Source organism: Magallana gigas, chromosome 3 (genome assembly GCF_963853765.1).
Source record: "Magallana gigas chromosome 3, xbMagGiga1.1, whole genome shotgun sequence".
Classification (NCBI taxonomy): domain Eukaryota; kingdom Metazoa; phylum Mollusca; class Bivalvia; order Ostreida; family Ostreidae; genus Magallana; species Magallana gigas.
The window spans coordinates 25,559,506-25,573,966 of NC_088855.1; the positions used below are offsets into that span (position 1 = coordinate 25,559,506).

The following is a 14,461-nucleotide window of genomic DNA, read 5'->3' on the forward strand; positions in this document are numbered from 1 at the left end:
CTCGATGTCACATGTTCCCAAGCCAGTCACTTTTGATTCAGAAATAACATGTTTAAATAATTCTTAATGGTGCAAGCCCAGCATGTAAAATGTGTACACAGGTAAGGTCAGTCCTGTGTGCGGTCATCCGGAACAACTAATGGCCTGTAAAGAGTTACTGTGTACACAAGAGGGGTGTCAACAAATTAAACGAAGGAATTCACAGGTGTAAGGGGGAAGAAATCATAATTACACAGTCACAGTCCTATCTGATTAACCTTCAGATTATCAGGAAAAAATATAGAGGGATATATAAGAAATAATTCGGATTATTCGATTAACCTATCAGATTAAGAGAACCCTCTGTAGTAGGTACAGTGAATCTGACAACACAGCTCTGATATGATAAATTTTCAAATGTGTCATGAAAATGTATGAAACAATGTCACTATTTTGACTGTAGATAACTTGTGAGTCACATGTGTTGAGCAACTTTTTCCACAAAAGGAAATTTAAAGTTTTCCTTTGGTTTGTTACGTTTGTGGTGATGAAAATTCATTGGATGTACCACTTGATGTGCTTGCAAGTCACTCCACTTCTCGTCCAGTATACATGATGTACCCACAGAAAGGACATAAACCCAAATTACACAAAAGTATTTGCTTGGAAAATGCAAGAATTAACATGGACTGAATCCTACCATATGTATTATATAACAGTGTTGATGTATTGGTAACTGAGTGGGTGACTTTCAATAAATACACATTTGTTTGAAATTTTTGTTTATTTTTTTCCTCCCTCCCTCGTAGGTTTTAAATTTTAATGTGACGTTTAACGTAGAATTAATTTTAAACAGCCTAATGATGAACCTGCTTTGTTTAGGAGACTTTACTATTGCCCCAAATACATACAATCATTTGTTTATCTCAAAAATTAAGAAGCAATTTCCAAAATCTTAATGTGCATCTAGAGAAAAATACCAATCAAGAAATGATTTATAATTTGCTACCGTACACATGTACATGGGGGGGGGGGGGATGTGGAGGATAAACATTTAATTTTACTCATTTTTTGTTATTAATTTTAACTGGAATATAAGTTATTGATCCACAGGTAGAAAATAAGACTTCTGATCATATCTCAATAGATCATTTGTCAATTATGCAAGTTTATAAAACTTTTTAGACCCCTATTATGACAATGACGACAAAAACAACGACAGGCAATGGAAATATTTTGATCAGAAAAGCTAAGTAGAGCCTTTAGCTCAAGTGAGCTAAAAATATTTAAATGTTGACACACGACGACAGACGAAAACTAATTGCAATTGGTCACCTGAGTGACTCTGGAGACCCAAAAAAGCTCACTTGAGGTTTTGGTTTAAGTGAGTCAAAAGAGTTTTTACAATATAAACAGATATGAAAAGGTTCATACCATACAATCAATACTATTATACAGCTTTGCAATGTCAAAACATCATGCACTGAACATGTACATTCCAAATTGTTAAAAAATCCCTGAATCCTTCAGCGACAAAAACTGGTACATTTAATGAAACTTAATGAAAGAAAGAGAAATCTGAATTATATATATATATATATCATTTCACTCATTTCCTTAAACATGAAGGATTGTTGACCTACTCTAAACAAAGCTACTGGAAAATGGGTCTTGCTCTGACAATGTTTTGCAGCTGGGAGCTGGGCCTCCTCCAATACGAACCTCATCAGAGTACACAGTGAAAGCTCCTGTAAAGAAAAATAAGATGTCCATGGGCCACATTGCTCACCTGAGAAACAATAGACATAATAAAATCAGCTTTACAGAGTCATATACAAAAACAACAGGCCCAATGGGCCACATCGCTCAACTGAGCAACACTGGCTTTATATGAGCGTTCAAAGGATATTGTGCCATGTGGCCCCTCGGAAGATTAACCAAAAATGAATATCCGAATTTTCACTTATTTTTGCATATACTTAATCTTTGATATATTTACCTTTATGGAATACCATTTTTACCGAAAATAAGATCATATGCAATATAAATACATTTGTAGCTAAATTTTCAGTTGGTGTTCATGGTTAACTTCCAGTTCCCTTTATTTAGCCTCCCCTCCCCCCCATCACTTTATAAAAAGATTAAAATACATGAGAGCATAAAGGTACATTTTGTCCCTCCACTACTTACTAGTTATTGTATTTTATTTTTAAAAATCCTATATGTGAAAGAAGAAAAGTGTACCTCAATGCATCAGAATGAATGCGCTCAATTCCTCAAATTAAAAACATTGAAAAATTTAATTGGCATTCTCCATTACAAATGATTGTCGTTTACCAGGCATGAATTCATTTTGTATGACATTTCAAATCCTTTCTCACTTGAATGATGAATAAACTTAACTGAAAAATGTTGTCACATATGTTAAAGAACTATAATTCAAATTAATGTATTGGCAGGCATGTTGCTCTATTGTACCAAGGCCCATCCATTATTTTCATCTTTATTAATAAACAACAAATGTCCACAAACAAAGATGATTTTCCGTTGCAATAATTTTTCAAGAACACCGATAATGCTTTTATCCTCATAATAATAATATGTCAGGACTATGGAAACTGTTTAAAACGCGTCGTTTTCATTAAATTGTGTTCGAAAAACTATCAAAAATTTGTGTAGATTTTATGCAATTCATCGTTGAAGAAGGGACACCAGAAAGTAGCTATACCATATCTTCCTTTTAGCAAGACATTTCTATTGATCAACCAAAATTTCAGCGTCAATTGTAGAATTATAAGCAAGATACATAGCTTGGTTTGAGTCATGTTTTTGTTCAGATGAGTTTATTACATTCAACTTAAGATTTTTAAACTTGGTATTACCTATTCAGAAAAGCTGCATTTAAAATAAAAACAAACTAAAGCATGACATCAGCTTTGTGTACAAACATATAGTAGCATTGTGCGCAAAGCTCTGTATCTTGCTTATAACTCAAAGCTTGACTTTCAGGTTAGTAAAATTATAGGAATTTGTAAACAATTAAAATTTATTTTTCATCATATATATACTTTAGTTAGATATTTCTAGCAGCAAGAATAATCTCTGTTTAGATTGAAATTGCTGAGCATCTTAATAGAACATGTTGCATCAATCAACCATTACGTAGAGATTGTACCGAATTACCCGCACCAACATAATTTGACCCCCCCAGGGTGGCCCCACCCTACCCCCTGAAATCATGGTTTGAACAAACTAGAATGAGTCAACACTACCTGAGGATGCTTCCATACAAGTTACAGCTTTTCTGGCCAATTGGTTTTTGGGAAGAATTTTTCACTATGTATTCCTATGTAAAATTCGACCCACCAACTGTGGCCGCACTCTACCCCCGGGATCATGGTTTGAACAAATTTGAATCTACACTACCTGAGGATGCTCCCAAACAAGTTACAGCTTTTCTGGCCTACTGGTTTTTGTTGAGAAGATTTTTCTCTATGTATTCTCATGTAAAAATTTCGACCCCCCTATTGTGGCCCCACCTTACCTCCGGATATCATGATTTGAAAATAAGAGGCCCAGGGGCCACATCGCTCACCTGATCAAATATTGCCTTAATTCTGATCAAATTAGCATTACAGCATCAAAATATCTTGACAACTGAGTACAGTAGATCTTGCTAAATTTTTTTTGAAAATCTGCCAATTTTTATCCACCTCTTATTTTTTGGTAAATACCAAGCCCCTTTTGTTGTTGTACCTGTAAGAAGATTTTTCTCTATTACTATATACCCCCCCCCCCATTTCGTGGCCCCACTTTTCTCTAGGGAATCATGGTTTCATCAAACTTAAATCTGCATAACCTGTGCTTTTACACTAAGTACTGAGTTTTGGACCAAAAACTTTCCCAGAATATTTTTAAAGATTTTCTCTATATATTCCTATGTAAAAATTCAAACCGCCATCACGGTCCCGCCCTACCACTAGGGACTGTGATTTTGCAAAGTTGAATTTACACTACCCGAGGATGCCTCTACACAAGTTTAAGCTTTTCTTGTCAAATAGTCTTTAAAAAGAAGATTTTTAAAGATTTTCTCTTAAACAAACTTGAATCTATATGATCTGGGGATCCTCCACTCAAATTTGGGCTTTCCTGGCCTAATAGTTTTGAGAAGAAGACTTTTAAAGATTATCACTATATATAAACATCTATCCCCCATTGTGGCCTCGCCCTACCCCCAGGGACCATGATTTGAACACACTTGAATCTACATTATTTGAGGGTGCTTACACGCCAATTTGAGCTTTCTTGGTCAAATAGTTTTTAAAAGAAATTTTTAAAAAGATTTTCTCTATATATTCCTATATAAAAATTTATCCCCCAATTGTGGCCCCACCCTACCCCCGGGGACCATGATTTGAACAAACTTGAATCTACACTATCTGAGGATGCTTCCACTCAAATTTGAGCTTTTCTGGCCTAATAGTTTTTGAGAAGAAGATTTTTAAAGATTTTCTCTATATATTCCTATGTAAAAATTTATCCCCCAATTGTGGCCCCACCCTACCCCCGGGAACTATGAGTTGCACAAACTCTAATCTACACTACCTGAGGATGCTTCCATTTTAATTTGAGCTTTTTTTGCCAAATAGTTTTTGAGAAGAAGATTTTTAAAGATTTTCTCAATATATTCCTATGTAAAACTTGATCCCCCTCTTGTGGCCCCTCCCAACCCCGGGGACCATGATTTGAACAAACTTGAATTTACACTGTCTGAGGATACTTCCATTTTAATTTGAGCTTTCCTGGCCTAATAGTTTTTGAGAAGAAGATTTTTGAAAAATACCAACAAATTTTCAATAATTCTCTATTACAGGCCTCTCGATCCTCTATAATTGGGGCCGATATTCGGCCCCATTCCCAACGTGAAAAGGGCATTTTTTCCCCCAAAATTGAGTGTGTTTTTCCCAATTTGAGATTGCCTAATATTATTAATTATGTAACTTGAAATAAACCATACTTATTCTAAAAATATATCATGTATATTCAGCAGTCACAAAAGCACTGTGAAGATGTGCAACACTACCGCGTTGTAAACTGTTTCTTGTGAGCGGTAGGTAACCTAAAGCCAGATTTTCCTCAGACAGAAACGGTGTAATTTTTATAAACGATGTTTATTACTTTTAATCCTGATATTACACTTAGCTGATAAGCTGTTAGTAGTTTATAATTCTGCAACAAATGTTGAAATTATTATAAAAATGTTTGTGTGAACAGATCCTCTACAAAACGTTAGTAAGTGGGTCAAAGGGTTGGACTAATACCCCAAACACACAGAAGTACAGAGACTATTTTATAAATATTGTCATTAAGCTAACACAATCAAGAAACATTTATCTATTAAAGGTATAAATACAAATATAGATTAAATTTTACATTAATACAAATAAGATATACTTTTTAATGAGATATTATTAAAATTAAAAAAAAACTGTATCATTTTTTTCTTTGCCTTTTGACATATAGCTACTAATTACACAAAAACCTTTTTGGAAATTTTACATCTTCAGTAACAAACTTGTATCACACACTGTGAATTAACTTTTTTTTCCTTCTCATTATAATACACACATGTTCCCAGTTTTAAAAATAATTAAAAAAAAATAAATCTTTAAAAAATCCTATCAATATACCCTAGTTTTTGTTCTGGGGACTGTACACTAAGCAAGGAATAAAATTCCCAATTTCTATCAAAACGTCGCATTTTTCCCAATTCATTGGCCCCGGACCCAGTACCAAAAATGGGTGTGAGAGGCCTGTATTATCTCCCCTTTAAAGAGGATGTGGCCCTTCATTTGAACAAACATGAGTCCCCTTCACCTAGTGGTGCGGTTGAAATCTGCCCAGTGGTTCTTGAGAAGAAGATGAAAATGTGAAAAGTTTACAACAACGACAACGACAGACAACGGACAAATTGTGATCAGAAAAGCTCACTTGAGCCTTTGGTTCAGGTGGGCTAAAAATTGTATCTATACTACCTGAAGATGCTTCCAGACAAGTTACAGCTTTTCTGCCTTACTGGTTTTTTAGAAGAAGATTTTTAATGATTTTTCTCTATACATTTGTATCTAAAAATTTGATCCCCCATTGGGGCCCAACCGTATACCCCGGGGATCATGGTTTGGACAAGCTTGAATCTACACTACTTGAGGATGCTTCCACACAAGTTACAGCTTTTCTGGCCAATTGATTTTTGAGAAGAATAGTTTTAAAAATATTTCTCTGTATATTTCACCGCAGGTGAGCTAACAATTATTTATGTCTCTGCTACATGTACACACACTTAGTATTTCCATCAGCAAAATTAATCTCCGTTTAGACTGATAGACTAGAGAAAATACTGACAACTAGCCTAAAACATATTGCAGTAATCAACTAGTACGCAAAGACCATACTGTATTACCATTGCATTAGAATTTGTATTTTAGTTGTTAAAGTACTGTACCTGTTAATGTATCTTATTTTCCACAAGTAACAGTCAACTGTCTTATTTACCGATGTCTATATTTGATTGATACGTAAAAGTTACGAAATACAGGCGATAGTTCCCCTAAGTTACAAACCGTAATTCATGAAAATGAAAACAAGCTAAAACCACCGTCAAAGGTGAAAATGTCAACGCATTGGAATATTTAATCTCAATTTACTTCACAAAATCGGCATTAATGTATCTTGCATATTTGAAATATTCCTTTCGCACGCAAACTGTTCCACAACAAACAAATTCATCTTTGTCAGAGTGACCCATTTCTCATATGTTCAAAATGGCCGCTTCAAAGAGGTTTTTGAGATATGGAATACCGAACCCGAAGTTATAAACTGATCGAAGCCCACCCCTTTCAATTATTTTTTTTCGTAATAACTCAAATTCGGAAAAAGATTGGCCCTTAATTTTTGCAATATATATTTTCTCTTTGATAAGGATTATTTATCTTAAATTGCGTTGAATTTGACTCAGTAGTTCTTTAGAAGAAGATTTTTAAAAATGCACCCCCTTTTTCTACAGTTTTGAGGTTTTCTCCGCTTTGGATAAAGATCGGTTTTTTATTTCTGCAATTTATATTTGCCTTACGATAAGGATGCTTTGTGCCAAATTTGGTTGAAATTGGCCAAGCGGTTTTAGAGAAGAAGTTCAAAATGTAAAGTTTACAGATTGACAGACAGACTGACAAAATGCGATCAGAATAGCTCACTTGAGCTTTCAGCTCAGGTGAGCTAAAAAAATGGACAATGTAGCCTGACATATCCTGAATTTGAAAAAATCAATTTTTTCTCTGGATATTCTGTTTATCATTGATCCCTTTTTGTCACAGTATAGTCATTTCACATATTGAGCATTACAGTTCTTAAGAAGATCTAAATCGTGGCCCTTTATTTTAACAAACTTGAATCCCCTTTACCCAATCATGCTCTGTGCCAAGTTTTGTTGAAATTGGCCCAGTGGTTTAGGAGAAGAAGTTGAAAATGTAAAAAAGTTTACAGGTAGACAGACAGACGGACGGACAGACAGACAGACGCTGGACAAAAAGTGATCAGAAAAGCTCATTTGAGCTTTCAGCTCAGGTGAGCTAAAAACCAGGAAACTCATGGGCCAAATTACTCATCTCAGCTACATTATCTCTATAATAAGGCCAAAATGCAGAAATGGTCTGTTTATTTCACACTTTAAACAAGAGGCCCAGGGGCCACATCACGCACTTGAGCAACAACTCTGATCAAAAACAGTCTACAGATTATCAATAACATAAGCATATTTTATCAAGCATGACTATATTCTAGATATTTCTAGATGCAATGCATTTTAAAAGTGTTGTGTTCAGTTAAGACATCTATCCTATCTAAGCTTTCGATTTTGGACACCATTTTTTTAATTGATACACTAATTAAAACTTGGTATAAGCTTTAAAACTATTTAAAATACTACTGAAAATAAAATGATAGTGATTTTGATCCCCTGTTGACTGATTAAGATGGTATGATAGCACCTTTTAAAAGTGGTGTGTTAGCTTGTGTTGTTTTAGGTGACATGCCGCCTACAGTCACCAATCAGCCAATATAGCTATTATCACCTCAGGTGTAATTAATTATGAATAATTATAAAACAATCTCTTTTTTTTGTAACAGAACAGCATTTAATTTAAACAGAAATTGCCGTTCTGTAATCCTACTAGATTGCTTTTAGATGCCATGTTTTTTAATAGTTTTCTGTAAACAGAGTTATCTTTCTTGAAGTTTGTAAATTTCGATTTTGGACGCTATTATATTTTTTAAACACTCATTACAACTTGTTTATAGCTCAAAAACTATTTTAAATGCAACTGGAAATAAAATGACAGTGATTTTATCCCCTACTGCCTTATTAGAGTTAGTTATTAGCCTCTTAAACTCAGTATTGGCTTGTGTTGCCTACAGCTATTATCACCTTAGGCATAAATAATGCCTGCTTAAATACTGTAAAACGAGAAAATTTGGCGCATACGTATTTTAGCGCAAACGCTAGTGCCAGTACATTAGCGCAATTATATTTTAGCGCATGCATCTTTTCTTTAAAAAAGAATACAAAAAATGTTGTTGTTTGATGAACGATCACGCCCAAAATTTAGTTCTGTGTTCACTCAAGCACGTGAACAGAACGACTTTGATTTCTATCTCGGTAAACTGTCGTTGAGAACAATACACTTACTTTTGTGTAAATCGTCAGTAGATAGATATGAAAACTTCATTTATTGGCGATGATGTGTAATTTTTGTTGTTAAACAAATTTGAGTTATCGGAATTTGAATTTAACGTGTCGACTTGGATAATACTAGAAGAGTCCCGAAACTAAAAGTGAAATCGAATGCTACATTTACCATTAATTTCGATCACCATGAGAGAATCTTTTTCACAGTAATTTTACATTTAAAAAAACACAAAAATAGGTATGGTCTTGTTATCTTTATATCCACAAATCAGAGATCAAAGAAATCATGTTCAATCATGTATTGTCAGCGTTAACGATTGCCACGCTTAATCACATTTTCACCTCGAGGCGCTAAATGGAAGTGGCATGGGGAGAAGCCAAATTTTCAAGGTGGTATGAGAGATATTAAAAAGCAATTAAAACTGAATTAATTAATCCATGTTTAGGCACTTATACCCAGGGTTGTCTCTAACACCTGGGAGGCGGGGAATTCCCCCACCTATAATGCCTTAATTACCCGACTATCTTTGCATTTCAAACACAATGTAGCTATAAGATAGACCACCAGACCTCCTTCTACTTTTTCATTTCCTCCTTCTACTTCAATTTTTAGAGACAACCCTGTATACCCCATAACCCATACCGTTTACCTGTGTAATTGTTTAAACAAATAGAACCGACAGCATCTGATATTTAAATGAACAACTCTATATAGCCTTAAAAATGGACTGACGTTATTGTTTTGCAATTTGAAGAAATTCAATACATATGGAAAATCGTTGGCGCACTATTAATTTTAGCGCTCAGAGGCAGTTGCGCCAATGGCGCTAAAAATTGTAGTGCGCCATATTTTCTCATTTTACAGTAACAAGAATAGAATTCCTGGGTCCTCCGCCAGTCAAGCAGCATACTAGAATACTGTATATGAAATTGCAATATTTTCAAACATTCAGGGCTGTTCCAGAATCAAATGTGTGGGGAGGTTGGGAGGAACATTTTTTTACCCCCACCACCCACTTTTTTTTTTCTAGTTTTCCTGTTGCAAATATATTCAAAATACTACAATCTAAACGAACTTGACCAAAGTATTAGTGGTATAAACATTTGGTATAAATTTAATGAAAATCCGTCAAAATTTGTAGGCATGAGAGCGCTTACAAGGTCACAAAGTCCCATAACTCCAACAAAAAGTATCGACCAATGCTGATTTTTAAACTTGACCAAGGTAATAGTGGTATAAACATTTGGTATAAATTTAATGAAAATCCATCAAAATTTGTAGGCATGGGAGCGCTTACAAAAAAATGTGATAAATCCGTCAAAATTTGTAGGCATGAGAGCGCTTATAAGGTCAATTTTTGGATAAAACAGAGTCATTATTGTGGTCAAAGTCCCATAACTCCAACAAAAAGTATCGACCAATGCTGATTTTCGAACTTGACCAAAGTACCGTATTTTTCGGGGCATAGGCCGGTATTTTTTTTCTCCGATGAGCGAGCCCCGGCCTATCCCCTGGGATCGGACGCCTGTAAAGTGCAAAACGAAATCGAACGAAACGAAATGAAACCGAACGAAACGAAACAAAACTAATATTAATTTTGAGTACATAAAAGTAAAAATAAATTCATTGAAATAAATTTTTGAACCATAAAATATAACTACCTGTATGTTTCAAATTGCCACTGTAAATTTTTAAGCCGATAATTGGAAATTTGCAAAAATTACATAATTATGTAAGTAAGTGATGTACATTCCAATACCTTTTAATATTTTTAATTTGTTTCATTAAATGATATTCAGACGTTTAAAGAGAGAGATGCCTTAAAACTTATCAGCGACATCACATAGCAAAGTATATACGCAAGTTTGGGAGAGAGAGAGAGAAAGAAAGAGATAGAGATATGATGATGATACTGAAGGGGACATTCTAACAACAACTTTCTTTCTATCGATTTGAATAATGTAAACATAGGTAATCACAGATTACAAAGCTCACCGAGACGAGACATCACCCGAATGAGACTTCACCTTTATGAAGACCACCTTTATCATATTAAATGAAAATCATACTTTATGATCTTGGATATTCATGGATTCTGTTTTGACACAATATCGTATATCATATGTTAAAAAATTGTATGATAATAATATGTTTATATGTTAATCAATACAATAATATAAAATTAAATATTGCATCCTATCATATTTACAACATATATCATATATAATAAAATAAAATACCATAATAAACAATGATGAGATATTGTAACGTATAATATGACATTGTATTGTGTTATACGTTATTGTATTTGATCAAAAAATACATTATCATAATATATAAAACAATATAGTATTACATTACAATATCATATCACATAATACATCATAACATTGAAACATATGATATTATATTGTATAATATAGTATGATATTGTATGATACTGTATCATTTTTGATACATAATATGATATTGTATAATAACATACAATATTATTTGATACAACATTGTATCACATCAAATGATACAATATTATGTGATAAAGTAAAATATTATAAAATACAATAATATATTATACATATTGTATCATATGATACAATAATATATTTTACAATATCATACAATACAATTTCATGTGATGTGATAATATATCATATTATTAACCAATATCATATTATACAATATCGTATGATACGATATTATATAATATAACAGTATCATATTATACAATTTCATGTGATATAATTCTGTATTACAGAAACTAATATATTAAACAAAATCGTATAATGATACAATATCAAAGAATATACAATATAGAATCATAGGATACAATATTATATATTTTGCAATATCTTTTGTAATAGTATCATGTGATTAGATAATAAATTAATAATACAATATAATATTATACAATATTGTATCATAATATACAAAACTATACATAATGATATTATGATACAATATCATAACATAAAATATAAAAAAAAATTATACAATATCATATCGTATAATATAACTTTTTATAATATTACATGATATTATATTTATATAATAGTGTTGTGTTGTGCATGTACTATGCCTAAATAGTAGTCAGGGTTTGATACATGGTGCACGAGCCGGAGGCGAGTGCACTATGTATCAAACCCTGACTACTATTTAGGCATAGTACATGCACAGCACAACACTATTGTTATTATTATGCCGACTGTTAAATATACTGACGTGCTTTGCTATAAGTAGCTCTGACGTTCGAGTGTTGACAGGTCCCTTAAAATTATCACCGGAAAAGCAAGCGTTTGTTGTTGTTTTTCAAATTACGTGTAATCAATTGATTTGATTGTTTATTTAATCAACAAGTTGTTGTACAATAAAAAGTCAACAAAGGTTTATGTTCTTTTCAAGAAATAGAGAGACGTTTGGCCTTACCGAGAAAACTCGAAATGTTAAGCAGACGAAATCTCAGTGAATTTTTTTTCTTGAACATTCTTTATCAAGCGTCATTTAAAAAAGCGTTTTTGTTATTCTCATGAAGAATTTCTTTGAAAAATGTTCAATCAATTTGTTCAAAAGTTTATAGGAAACTTTAACTTTAAAATTACCGTCAATAATGAAGTTTTTTTTGGAAAAATGAATAATTGTAATTGCTTGATGTCAGTCGTATATATGTACGTTTTCTATACCTTAATACCGGTATTCTTAATAACGACTAATATAGCGTAGCGGTAACGCGTTGGGCTTCATGCTAGAATCAATGATTTTAGCGTTGTGAGTTCGAATCCCGCTGTCGGCGCTTGACAGATTTTCGTTAAAAATATTCGCCGTGCTCTATTTCGGCATAGTATGCTTACGCTATATAAATCCTTTGATACTATGCGAAAATAGATGAGTATTGAATATATAGTGACAAACTGACAGAAGGCATAATAATGTATCATATTAAACAATATTTTTTCATACCATACAATACTATATCATAGGAATCATGTTATATCATTTATCAACAAACACATCTATCTATCGAGCAGGTTTGATTTAGGTAGGAGATTTCTTTAGCATCCTTGATAATGGAGATCAGGCTCTGCATCTGAAGCAACCTCTGCGTTTCTTTTATAAAATAGTTAAATCAACTATGCAAGCTATCATCTATAAAACATGTGACCTGTTCCCCAAAAAGACTAAACCTCATCTAGCATCTGAAACCTATGGCTCAGATTCAGCATTCAAGCCTGTCAGGTGCATCAGTATACATAAGACGCATCTCCATGCAAGTTTGGTGAAGTTCAGACCAGTAATAACTAAGATATCATCATCAGAGGGCACTAGCAAATAAAACCTTAACCTGCTCCAGCATCCGCAACCTATGGCTCAGATTCAACATCCATGCCTGTCAGGTGCATCTGTATCATAAGACACACCATCCATTCAAGTTTGGCGAAGTTAGGACCTGTAATAACTAAGATATATTTTTTAGCATCCTTGATAATGGAGATCAAGCTCTGCATCTGAAGCTTCCTCTGTGATTCATTTATACTACAGTTTAATCAAGTATGCAAGTTTGAAAAAGTACTATTATCTATTAAACATGTGACCTGTTCCAAAAAACTTAACCATATCCAGCATCTGAAACCTATGGCTCAGACTCTGCATTCAAACCTGTCAGGTGCATCAGTATCATAAGACGCACCATCCATGGAAGTCTGGTGAAGTTAGGACAAGTAATAACTAAGATATAATCATCAGAGGGCACCTGCAACAAAAACTTTAACCAGCTCCAAAAACCTTAACCTCCTCCAGCATCCGAAACCAATGGCTCAGATTCAGCACTAAAGCCTGTCTGGTGCATCAGTATCATAAGACACACCATCCATGCAAGTTTGGTGAAGTACGGACCTGCAGTAACTTAGATATTGCTATCAAAGGGCACCTGCAACAAAAACTTTAACCTGGTCCAACAACCTTAACCTCCTCCAGCATCTGAAATTTAGGACTCAGATTCAGCATCCAAGTCTTTCAAGTTCATAAGTAGGTCCAGATGCATCATCCATGCAAGTTTGGTGAAGATAGGACAAGTAATAGCTTAGATACAGGACCTGCAACAAAAACTTTAACCAGGTCCGGAAGCCGACGCCGAGGGTATAGCATAAGCTCACCCTGACTTAGTCTCCGTGAGCTAAAAATGTAACGATCAAATACAATGTGATTTAGAGCATACTGGTTGGTTACCAGTTTCTAACATATAATAATAATTGTTTTAATATGTATAGCATGAATTTGGACGTCATAATTTGACAAAATTAATTTGCAATATAAAGATGACAATACTGTATAAGTATATAAACAAGAGGCCCATGGGCCACATCGCTCACCTGAGGAACAATAGGTATGATAAAATCAGCTTAATGGAGTCATAATACAAACTATCTGGACAATGTACAATAATACATGTAGATCCTGTATAAATAAAATCCATTTTTCCCCTGGATATTCTTATGTTTATAATCATTAGTCCCTTTTCTAACAGGATGATTTTATAGTCATATCATATGTTGAGTATTGCAGTTCTCAAAAAGATCCTTAACAATTGTTTATATATGGGATATAAACGTAAATCAAACTCTGAACCTTCTTGTGAGGCCAAAGAATTGTCCTGGGGCCAAAGTCTTAACAATTATAAAGAATCATCTGGCTGATTAGTTTCTGAGAAGAAGATTTTTAAAGATTTACCATATATATTCCTTTGTTAA

The 14,461-nt window shown here is 33.6% G+C and overlaps 1 protein-coding gene across 1 annotated transcript in view; it reads right to left on the minus strand.

Annotated features, from left to right (window-relative positions):
• LOC105319092 (nucleolar complex protein 4 homolog A) overlaps positions 1 to 14,461 on the minus strand; it is a 100,776-nt gene that overhangs the window by 79,607 nt on the left and 6,708 nt on the right. The window contains exon 4 of the mRNA XM_066079069.1: positions 1,623 to 1,727. Coding sequence (XP_065935141.1) covers positions 1,623 to 1,706 — 84 coding nt within the window. The 5' untranslated portion in view covers positions 1,707 to 1,727. The remainder of the gene's footprint in view (positions 1 to 1,622; positions 1,728 to 14,461) is intronic.